General features: G+C 44.9%; 1 protein-coding gene across 1 annotated transcript; it reads left to right on the top strand.

Annotated features, from left to right (window-relative positions):
• Window positions 1-45: 45 nt before the first annotated feature.
• ZSWIM7 (zinc finger SWIM-type containing 7) lies at window positions 46-11,889 on the top strand (the record flags this gene model as incomplete). The annotated part of the gene is made up of 5 exons (XM_082679780.1): window positions 46-136; window positions 2,258-2,279; window positions 5,251-5,353; window positions 10,034-10,138; window positions 11,466-11,889. The coding sequence occupies 5 exons, from the start codon at window positions 46-48 to the stop codon at window positions 11,583-11,585; spliced, it is 441 nt and encodes a 146-aa protein (XP_082535906.1). The 3' UTR covers window positions 11,586-11,889.
• Window positions 11,890-12,393: the final 504 nt, after the last annotated feature.

Here is a 12,393-nt window from a genome sequence, read left to right as displayed (position 1 = left end):
CGACGTCACCGCGTCCGCCACGCCCCGGCTAGCGCGGGACCGGTCATGGCGGTGGCGGCGCGGGCGCTCACGCTGCCGGCAGTGGTGGAGGAGCTGCTGAGCGAGATGGCGGCGGCGGCGCGGGACGGCGCGCCGAGTACGGGCTGGAGGCTTATGCGGCGGCGCCGGCGGGGGCGGAAACCCGGGGTACCGGGGCGGGGCTGCTGGCCCCTACGAGGGAGGTTTCTGTTGACCTCGTCAGTAGCCCTTCCTTCTCAAAATCTGTGTTCGCTCTAAACGAATCCTCTCCTACACCCTGTTCAACGAGAGAGTATTTCAGGGCCGCAAACCCGGCTGCAGACGCAGCGACTTGGGGTGGGCGGGGGCGGTTCTGGACGCTGTGGCTGTACCTGTTTTCCTTTGACCAGCAGAGGATGCTCTGTGACCAGGTTCCCGCATCCCTGGGCGTTCGCAGCACACACCGGTATTGAGAGGGTCCCGATCGAAGTGCATCTGCATGAGAACTGCGCAACCAGCGTCCGAATGGTCCTTGAATAAATAGATTAGACCTCAGAACTGCCCCTGCTGGTTCACTTGGATGGCTTTTGTTTGAAAAGGACCGCACTTTGAAAAGGATTTATCTTGAGTTACTGTTTTTAAAGAATTGAGAAAAGGAAGCCAACTTTTCTCATTTCAGTTAAAACTAAAGCAGTATATGTGCTTGAAAGATTAGGCCAGCCAGGTATTCAAACATGTTCTGATCCCAGAAAGGGTGGGGGGAAAGCCAGTCTGTTGTCAGCTCAAACAGTGGTTGCCCGAGATGGGCTCTGTGTCTGAATGGATTAATCCATACACTGAGAGTCTTGAAGGGGGCCTGCAGGTGCCCCTGATGCTCAGGACTCAGAGCGACCACTACCACTGACTCACGTTTATTTTCAGCAGAACCGTTTTCTGCTATTTAAAAATCTTTGTTCTAGTTAGTCATACACTCTTCCTGACCCCCCACCCTTCAACGATAATTTCTTTAGGTCAATACTGAGTTTACACTTGTGATGACGTAAAATTGAGTCACAGCTGAGCCATGCAGGAAGCTAGGATTACGTTTCCTTTCCTGTAACTTTCTGCTTTCTCTCAAAACTGTCATACTTGTGTTTGTTTACTTTTTCATGTATCCCTGATTCAACCTCAAACTCTTTTTTTACCAGTGTTCTAAATCGCTACTCAAGATGTTCAGGTGAATGCGATGTTTTATCAGTTTCATGTTCCTGCAGGAGTCTCTCCTAGAGCCTTCAGGTGTGCTCTCCTATGGGCTGGCTGTCTCCTGAGATCTCCCTTCACCATTATTGTCTGGGGAATTCCCTTTACCTAAGTTGAGCCTTCTATTTAGTTCACCCTACAATTTTCTTTTTCTCAGTTTGCTACCTTATTTTATAGAGCACATACTCTGGTACCTTCCTGAAGAAAAGCACGAGATGTACTTTTTTTGAGGCTTTACATGCCTGAAAAAGTTCTTTTCCTATCCTCACACTTAATTGATAGTTTGGCTAGGTATTGAATTATATGTTGGAAATACCATTTCTTCAGACATCTGAAAGCATTATTCTGCGACCTTCTAGCTTCTTAAACTTTCTTTCAAAGAGTCTTATTTTAGCCCCCCTGCTTCCTTCCCACTCCAGAGCCATCTGGTGCCACCAGTTTCTGAGGTTTGTTTTAGCAGGAGGGGGTACTAGATTCTGAAGGGTAAATCAGGCTCTGATTTACACTCGGCTCTCCCATTGCTCACTTAGGATTCAGTGTTCTCAGGTCTTGTAAATTATTTTCCAGCTGTGTTTCTCCCTGTCCTCATCCTGGGGAGTTTATGCTTCTTTTAAAAAAATCCTTTTATTATTGTTTAGCAGAATATTGGGAAGGAGTAAAATTTGATGCCTATGTTCAATTCACCATCTTACACAAAAGTCTTCTTGGCTATAGTCTTTTCTCTCTTTTTTGATAAAATTATTTATCTTGGCTGCGTTGGGTCTTTGTTGCAGTGCACGGGCTTCACTCGTTGTGGCTCGCAGGCTTTAGAGCACAGGCTCAGTAGTTGTGGCACACGGGCTTAGTTGCTCTGCGGCACGTGGGATCTTCCTGGACCAGGGCTCGAACCCGTGTCCCCTGCATTGGCAGGCAGACTCAACCACTGCGCCACCAGGGAAGCCCCTGTTTATAGTCTCTTTAAGATGGTTTTGTCTATGGTCACTGGTTTGACACAATTAACCTTTCCATTCCTCTTTTACAGTTCCTGATGAGCATCTGTTATCGTAAGTATATATCCTGTTGTATTTGGGTTTTTTGTTTTTAATCATTAATGTGTTTTTTAAAGGCCAAATTCTTTCAGCATCAACTCTTGATTTTTAAAAAATATTCTTACTAAACTAGGAACAATATTTTCTTTACATGATTAAAAATCTGTCTCAAGTGAATAACCAACACTGTATCTGACAGTACAAGGTATTCCATTATTGTCCTAATTGCCACTTTAACATTGCTCTAAAAGTTGTAGCTGTTACACGAACACATGAAAAAATGAGAAGTACACTTGATCCTTGAACAACGCAAGTTTGAACTATGTGTGTCCACACATAGTGATTTTTTCAGTAAATACATACTGCAGTGCTATACCATGTGAGGCTGGTTAAACCACAGATATGGAGAGCAGCTTACAGTTATACGCAGATTTTCAGCTGCTCAGGGTCAGTGCCCCTAATCCCCGTATTGTTCAAGAGTCAGCCGTATGCCTATTTGCAAAGAGAGACAATTGTCATTATTTGTAGGGGACATAACTACTTTTTAAACACCAAGAGAATAAAGGTTTTTTTTTAAATACAGAAACTAATAATTATTTTCCTTCATACACAAAGTTCAAACATTAATTACATTCCTAATAGCAAGAAAAAAGTGAAAGCTACCTAGGAGTAACTAAACATTTAACTGCACATAAACATTTATATTTAAAAACTCCTGAAGGATATACACCAACTTATACCAGAGGTTATCTTAGGGGGGAGGAAGGAGGTGCAATTTAGAAAATGGCTTTAACTTTTTCTCTATTTCTTAAATTTTTTACAAAGATTTTACATTATTAAAAAAATTACTACATTTAAAACAAAGAAAATAGGCAAGTAATAAAAGAATTCAAGTTACCAAAAGCTTTGACAAAAAGCTAAATTTTACTAGTGATCATAAAAATACAAATTAAAATAATTAGATAACTTCCCATCTATAAAACCTGGGTATCACAGCAAAGATGTTGGTAAGAATCTTCCAGATGTTGGCAAGAACATGGAGAAGAGGATAACTGATGGTAGGAGTGTAACTTGGAAGGTAAACTGGCAGCTGGGAACAGGAGCTTTAAAATATACATATTCTTTGACCCAGAAATTCCACTTATAAGACTGTATCTCAGGGAATTAATCATGGATGTTTAAAGACTACAGTGAGCACATTCATCCACTATTGTTTATGGTAGCAAAAAGAAAAAACACCTTGAAACAATCTAATTATTCAAATTAAATTTAACAAACTCTTAATTATCCAAAAAATAGAGTTTGGGGAAAATAAAAGTAATTGATCTTTACAATGGAATTCTTTATAACCATTAAAAGTGGTTAAAAGTGCATTGAAATATTCACAATATGTTATAAAGTAGACAAGGCAAGTTAAAAAAATTCTTATTAGATCCATTTTTAAAGTTAATTGGAATTTGATAAAGTTGTTACCAGATTTTATGTCTTTAGTTTTCTTTGCCCATAGACGATCATCCTGTGTTTAATTTTAAGCACTTTTCCCATTCTAACAGTTTGTTATAGTAACAGACTACTTTGTTAGAAAATGAAGAAGTTGAACGTTTTAATTTTAAAGCCTTAGTAGTGCTGTCTTCTTATTTTGTGTCAAATCATATGGGTTCTTTAAAACATTAACTGTTTAGTTTTAGTTCAACCCAGCCATTTTATCTTCCAGTTTATAAAAATAACCCATACTTGTAAATAAATAAATAAAGTCCTTGGAAAACAAAACATCAAAAGCATGAATAATCATACAAGCCAGTGATAATCACTGTTACAATTTGGTTTATCGCCTTTTTTTTTTTCAATGTAATGTTTTATTTTGAGGTAATTGTAGATTTTCTTAAGAAAAAAATTTTTAACATGATGGAGTTTCTAGATATAAAATACGGTGCCCGACCTTTCTCACCTAACATATTGTAAGAATTTTCCCACATATCACATTTTTTCTGGTACATCATTTAACAGCTGGATAGCCTTTATTACTGATCCATAAAGAACAAATTTAACACCCATCAGATGGTCAAACATGAAAAGGCCTGATAATACAGGTGTTGGTGAGAATGAGAAGGAAATAGAACTCTCATATGGCGCTAGGGGGAGCACTGTTTCCGCGGTGGGAAGCTGTTGGCAGCGCCCATTAAAACTGAAAACTGCACATATCCTAAGACCCAGCAGTTCCACTTTCACTTACATAACCAGGAAGGACTCTCATATATGTGCACCAAGGGGCATGTACGGGGATAACTGAGTATTATTTGTAATAGTGTCAAATGGAAACATTCAGAATGTCCATCAATAGAGTACTTAAAATAGAGTATTTAAAACATAAAATGTATTATGTACATACAATAGAATATATTCAAAAGTTTAAAAAATATATATATATATATACACACACAAATATATACATGCATCATTCTCAAAAGTACACTGAGTGGGAAAAAAAGTTGCCAAAAAAGCCTACCATATACCTTTTATGTTTTAAAACTTATAAAACGATACCATATGTATATATGTATGTGTGTATATATATGTATGCACACACACATATGTACTATGTATTATAAAATATAAAAACATTAATAGGAAGGAAACCATCAAATTCATGTGGTTGCCTCGGGGATGAAGGAAGTTGGGACGAATAGGAAAGACTGAAGTATAAAGAGGACTTCTTTATCCAAACAACATGTCAACATTTATTCTGGGGGGTCGATTACATGGGGTCATGTCATCATTTATTCTGGGGGGTCGATTACATGGGGTCATGTTAACATTTATTCTGGGGGGTCGATTACATGGGGTTTTGCTGTATTGTCAGCTTTTTTTTTTTCTTCCAAATTAAAATGAACTGAATTTTTAAAAACTGCCAGTGGTGATCCTTTGGGTCAAGTCACAGAGGTGGCTTGAGTCCAGCCGTCTAACCTGAAGCTTCTCTGCTCCCCAGGCTGAAGTTTGTCTTTGGCTCATCAGCCGTCCAGGCCTTGGACCTCGTTGATCGCCAGTCCGTCACCTTAATCTCATCACCCAGTGGGAGGCGTGTTTACCAGGTAGAGACCTAGAGGTGGGGATTATCTCAACAGAATCCCCGTAGGACAAAATGTTTTCATGAATCTCTGTGAAAGCTGGTGACCAGCTCTGAGTATTTCCTGGGCTTTTGAAAAGCCTTTGACCCAACTTGGTAAAATAAGAGTATGAGTAGTTAAAATAAGATAAACATGACCTGTTAGCTCTACCTGGTAGCGATGTGTAGAACCAGCAATGACGCAGAGAGGATCTCTTAGGTCTAACGGAGCACAGTCAACTTTTGCCTTCCTGTCGTTTAATACTAGAGGTACTTTCCCACCCACCCACCCACCAAAAAGTGCTGACTCCATCACCTTGTTACATTATCTCTTGCTTACAAGCAAAAACCAAAATGTACTTTGAAATCCTTCCACATGTCCAGGTTCAGCTCATAGAAATGATCTGTCAAAATTGTTGTCAAGAAGTGTTCACGAAGGCCAAACTGCTGAATTCAGGCAGTTTACTTGGACCTTAGTTTTGCCCACTGGAGCTGAAGGTAGGTAGATTTGTAAAGTAACAGATCAGACTCTTATCAGACTCCGAATTACTTTCATGTATTGATAATTCTCACCAAAAGCCCGGAAAGATATTCATTGTGCCGAAAACTGAGGTGCAGAAAATTAACAGTCACCTCCGGCAGCGGGGATGTGTAAAGGCCATCCTGCACTGCCTGTCTGTACGTCAGCAGTGGGCCACACTCCCCACCCCCAGTTTAGCTACATTAGACAGTGGTACCTGCCGCTGGGATTGAGCGAAGGGAATCTTGTGAATGAAATTAAACACCAGCAGTGGTCTCCAGAATTTTGTGTCTGGCTTGGAAGGAGTGAAAACGAAGCTGTCAGCTCTTGTATTTAATCCAGGCCTTGCTGAAGACCAGGAAGGAGGGATTTTTCAGTGTTTGGATTCTGGTTTATTTATGATGACCTCAGAGTTAAGACCGTGTTGACTCATTCTTAGTGAGTGAGTGACTGGGCAGAGCCTCTTGGGTACACGGGTGGCTTTGCCTAGTGAACTTACTTGTGTTTCCACACTGCAGGATGGTGCGGCCAACCTGGCACGTCCTCCTGCATTTCTGCATGAAGTAAGCCGGGGTGATCCGTGCTGAAGGCTGCAGTTAAAACTCTGGGTTGTATTTACTTAAAAGAGGCTGCTGATGAGAACTTTCTCGTGGTGAGCTGCATAGATTAATAAGCGGCACTCTTAAGTGATGTTGTTTGTACCTGAGGAAGCGTTTCCGTCTTCTTTCTAGAGTATTTACTTTTGGTTTTTATGTAGCTAAAATACCCTCAACGGGGAGGGCCTCGGAGTTTTCCCATGTCTTTTAGTTTCGGATTTTTTGTCCTAGTTCCAACATCAGCAGAACCCCTGACCTGCACAAGCAGAGTCCCAACTGCCCTCTAGTTCTGGGATCTCATTGTTAGTTAAAATCTTAAAGACTCTGAAATACTTCAGTTATTGTTGACTTTTTTGTTCCTCCCAGGATCACTGTGAGTTGTTTAATTTTCATCATTCACATTCTGTATTATATCATGTTGCTTTATTCGTCATGAAAATGCTAACTTCTTAGAATTGTGGCTGTCAGCTGGGACTCTGAATTAAATGAGGCTGTAGAAATCTTATAGACACCCTCAAATTAACCTCAGTGGTTTCATTGTATATAGTAACATAGAAAGAAGTTGGCTTAATTCAGAGGTCCTGTGAGATGATAAAAGTGAGTCAGACATTGCCTCTTGGTCCTGCTAGTTATCGTTCCATAGGGCAACCTTCTAATGCTCTCACTTCGTCCAGGTGTAGTGGAAATTATCTTAAAGTCACACTGACGTTGTTACCTGAGTTGCTTTTTGATAAACTTTGGTCCACCCAGGAACGGGGGTGCGTCAGTCAGGAGGTGCTAAATAAGTTAGGCTGTGGTAACAATGACCCCCAAATTTCAAAACGAAGTTTATATCTCACTCACTCACTATACATCTCCATTAAGAGTCAACTGCAGCTCTGCTCCAAAACGTCTTCACTCAGGGTCCCAGCCGCTGGAGCAGCCCCCGTCTGGAACATTGCGGATCTCACGGCAGACAGAGAAGAGGACATAGTATGCACCGTTTTTAATGTTTCTGCTTGGCTACTCACGTTGTACTGGCTAAGGCAGGGCACACAGTCAGCCTGTATCTAATGGGGCAGGAATGTATAATCCTCTTTCCGAGAGAGGCACCGAACTTGGGGAACAGTAGATCATACAGTTCCCCACTGTGATGGATGCTAAGAGGCTTGAGCAGCCATAAAGTAAAACTGTCCTGAGTGGATGACCACGCAGGTGGGCCAGTCACCTTAGAACCTCACTGGAACCGCAGCAGACTTCCTCCAGGCAAGGTGCACACACGTCCAGCCTGGGTTTGAGTATCCTCTTTCCTGCACTGCTTTTTTTAAAAGCTCTCTCCTTCTGGGGATAAACATTCCAGGCTCTGAGTGGCTGCACTGGGAGTATTTCCCGTGAGAGGAGGGGGTTTTTCCATTGAAGGGTGAAGGAAGTGAATTAGATGGTCCGTGAGGTCAATTTCTAGTTCTAAACGTATCCAACTCCGATCTCTGCCTGATTATTGGGTTCGTTAGTTGTCCACTGCTCGATAAAGACGAAGCAAATTCAGAATTGACTGTTCATTTACAGTATTCACTGCCTCGGGCGGCTGAACGTTTTGAGTCCTAGCCAGCCTTTGAAAGGATCAGCAAGGGAACCTCTTGGAGAAACTCTCCCCGTCCCTGAGTTACCGGCACTCAGCTTCATCCAGAGAGTATTCTGATGGGCTGGGGACCCACCATAAGAAGGAACTTGTCAGTGTAGAATTCCAGAGGCTTATGCCTAGTTAAATGTAAATCCAGAGAGCAGAAGAAGTCTGAAGTTTTTTATTCATTGGTGACAGTTTGGAGACGCGAGAATTGTTGGTGTCACTGCTGGATGTTGATCGGTTTTCGTGCAGGACTGAGTGGGAAACAATCTGCTTTAATGCTCTCCCTTCAGCCTGTGTTTTCCAGACACTGGGGAGATTCCTGCAAGCATTCTCAGCGTCCACCACCGAAAACATGTCAGCGCCCCAGGACTGGAAATCTGTAACGTGATTTTCTTCACACCTGATTTGTAACTGGGGCTGAAATTTTTAATGGGAACAGTAGGCATCTTCTTACCTAGTCATGGGCCATTTCTGGTAATCTTGCAGCCCCCAAGGAATTCTCCTGACTTGGTCAAGAAACCTTAGCGACATGGCCGCGTCACGTGAATGCCAGGACATTTGACGAACAGGCACAGCTCGTGCCTGAACACTGCTGTTGCTCGGTTGAAGCCTTTCCTGCTGCTTTATTCTTTGTGAGGAGAAAGAGGAGCTCTGGCATTTGTTGCTTTTTAAGTCCTGGCCTTTTCATGTAGGTGGCCACCTCAGAGCCTGCAAAACGTGGGAGCCCTGTGGCAATCCCTAAGTTGCGGTTCACGGGAGCTAGCCCTCGGGGTGGCGCCGCGTGCCCAGGACGCTCCTTTTGCCAACAGTTTGCAGAGTGTTGTTTTTTTTTTAATTTATTTATTTATTTTTGGCTGCGTTGGGTCTTTGTTGCTGCGCGTGGACTTTCTCTAGTTGCGGCAAGCGGGGGCTACTCTTCGTTGTGGTGCGCGGGCTTCTCATTGCGGTGGCTTCTCTTGTTGTGGAGCACGGGCTCTAGGCGCACGGGCTTCAGTAGTTGTGGCTCGCGGGCTCTAGAGCGCAAGCTCAGTAGTTGTGGCGCACGGGCTTAGTTGCTCCGCGGCATGTGGGATCTTCCCGGACCAGGGCTCGAACCCGTGTCCCGGGCATTGGCAGGTGGATTCTTAACCACTGCCACCAGGGAAGCCCTGCAGATTTAACTGTAGGAATGAAGCCCTCAGCTGTGTCTTTGGCCGCTTCGTGGTGGAGACGTAAACAGGCGATTTCTCCGTTTGTCCAGTCACACTCCAGATGCAGCGTCACTTCCCTGGACGGCCTCTCCTCACCACTTGACTGACAGCCGGCCGTCTGCTCTTGGACTGGCGTGTTCCCAGCCCTCGTATCTGTGCGCTCCTTCCATCCTGCTGGGGAACAGGCAGATCTGGGCTTACCGCGCTCTGAGACAGCCGCCCGATCATCCCGTTACAAGATTCTCTGCTTCCTACATTCCTCCTGTTCTCAGATGCTTTTCAGAAGCCCTTTCCCGTTTTCTTCTGAAGACCTGTCTTTCTGCCTCACCGCCGAGCCTTCACCTGTTTTCAGACTCCCTTCACACGTGTGGTGGAAGCTTTAGACGTTCACACACATGCTGTGAAATACCAGAGGTTGAGAAACACCACGATGAAGTGCAAATGAGGGGCCTTTCTCCTCTGCCTCTTTATAGTCAGCCCACGGAGTGGGCCCTCTGAATCACCAGCCAGAGGGATGGTTTAACCCACCCGAAACGCTTCTGTTTTGTCCTGTGGAGTCCTCAAGGGCAGAGCTCTAAGGCAGCGGGAAGGTCCCGCAGGCAGGGAAGTCGAGTTGCCACTTCTGCGGAAGACGTTCCTACGGCTCTTCCCAGCGCAGAGCAGCTCTGCGTCGTCCGGCAGGTAGATCCGGGGGAGGGCGTGGTCTTCCAGCACACCTTTCCAAGTCTGACCCCATCTATCCTTTCCTTTCTAGGTACTTGGAAGTTCCGGTAGAACATACGTGTGTTTGGCCTCTTGTCATTACTGTTCGTGTCCGGCATTTGCCTTCTCAGTGCTGCGGAAGGGTGACAGCCTCCTGGTGAGGATGGGAAGGGCCCCCCAGCTGCGGCTGAGCTAGGAGAGATTGAGAGCCCTCGCCGCGTCGTTTAAGAGCTGCACAAAACGGGGATTTTACTGCATGTGGAAACAGACAGTAGTTTCTTCTCTTTGACTTCAGTTAGTCCTCTCTTTTGGGTTTACCCTCCCAAAATGCAGTGTCATTTTTAGAACTACACCAATTTCCCATTTTAATTTAAAAGGTCACAGATGAACCTGTGGGGAGGGCAACAGGTAATCCCCAAAGCTGGCAACTGGGGAACCAGTCGGCCCAATAGAAATACGAACTGAATCGCTGCTGGCAGCTTTGCATACCCCCAGCTCCACGTCCAGCCTCGAGGTGTTTGTTTCTTCCCACTCCCCGTGAGACAGCCTGGCACCTGGCCATGCTCGACCTTCCCGGGGGCAGGAGAGCACATCGGTGCCTCTGCTGACTTCACGGAGTCCAGGGCATCAAGCAGGAACAAGACACACTCACAAAGCTCCTGACTCCACAGGAGAAAGCACTGCCCAGCCATTTGTTAAGTCTTGCCAAGGAAGAATATTGTAGCACCCGCTGAGTTCTTCCCCTTTCTTTTACACACCTTGGGAACTGGGTGGCAGGTTGAATGTCCCATTGTACAAGAAGCCACCTTCACAGCTGATTTCACCTGTAAAATGACAGGGTTCAAGCAGGCCCTCCAGTAACCTAAGCTGTATGTGCTATGATACAAGGTCCAGCACAGGTCCTCTCCCCAGAGGTGTTACAGGCCGAGATATGTGAGGGTCCCGCCACCCCTGCCCCCGCCCCCGACACCACGCCCCAGAAGTCTAATAGTGGTGAAGGGGCTACACTGTAGACTCTGAGCATGTGTGTAAGATGGGGATGAGACCTGTCCCGCTGGGGGCTTAAATGAGATAATCTTATTATCTCTTTATTAAATAATTCTCTCTTATTAAGTGAGATAAACTTTAAGAAGCACTTAGCACAGTACCTCAAGGAACGTTAGCCATTGCTATTAACAGCTTTCTGAAGGCGAGGAAGAAAGAAATATAATTTAGGACTAAAATAAAGAGCCTGTCTCAGTTTTCCCTTGGTTTTACGTGTACCAAGCTGGATCTAAACTGTTGCCCCAAACAACAGGCAAAGGAAAACCTCCTTCGTCCCCACTGCCTCCTAGGAGGTCTCATCTTTGTCTTCAGTTGCAGGCAGTGAGTGAGAGGCGCACAGTCTGTGCCCCACTCCTTTCCTGCTACGTGTGATGGTGGTGAGAGGTCTGGGTTAGCCCGGCCCCTCCGGTTTCTAACTGGTTTGTGTGTTTTGTTTCCAGTGCAAGCACCTCTTGGCAGTTTATCTTAGTCAGGTTATGAGGACCTGTCAGCAGCTGAGCGTCTCTGACAAGCAACTGACTGATGTATTATTGATGGAAAAGACACAAGAAGCATCATAAATGGCGCAGATGGAGCATCACACTGTCCTTCAACACACGCGTGATTCACGCGGCCGAGACGTGAACCAGACTTCCTGTCGCTGTCCCTTCCCCGTGGGCTGCAGGAGGCATTGTGGGTTGGGCCCAGGATGTGCGTATGGTTTGAAGCCCTCGTGAAAAGTCTAGACCAGCCTCCAAGCCCCTTGGGTAGAAAATTTCCAGATGGAATCAAGCGTTTTAGACTCCAAAGCCTAACGTCATGTCATGGTCATAATTAAATTCTTAAGTGACCAGAGTACTAGGCATTTCTAAGAGGTTGGAACGGTAGGTGAAACAGGAAGCTGAAGTTTATAGATAAATAAGCATCAGTTCTTTTTCTTGGGTCCAGAAAATTTTTCTGCAGTAAAAGGTTAGAGCGGAGATGTGGCTAAATGGCAGCAAAGACAAAAAGACATCAGGGTTCTGGTTTCAGCGAGCTGCAGAATCTGCGGTGTTGAGGCCAAAACGGCTGATTAAATAGGCTGTATTGTGAGACATGTAGTCAGTACCTAGGACAAGGAAGTGCCGGTTTGCTCTGCGTGCACTTCTGAGCTGTGTAACGAGCCAGACGAAGGAAGCTGAAGACGCTGCTGGGGATTTCCAGTCTGAGGAAGAAAAGGCTGAGAGATTCCCAAGAGGATGCTGGGAGGGAGATCAACGGGACGCATCCGGACCCCAAGAGAGAGCAAAGGAGCAATGGCGGATGAAAAGGAACACGAGACAGATTTCGGCACAGGACAGGAACTTTTCATGGGGAAGGCTGTCCACAGCTGGAACAGGGTCCTAGAAG

Source organism: Grampus griseus (genome assembly GCF_964374135.1).
Source record: "Grampus griseus genome assembly, chromosome: 20".
NCBI classification, from domain to species: Eukaryota; Metazoa; Chordata; class Mammalia; order Artiodactyla; family Delphinidae; genus Grampus; species Grampus griseus.
The sequence above is the reverse complement of the archived record's forward strand: the minus strand, read 5'-3'. Positions and strand labels throughout refer to the sequence as shown.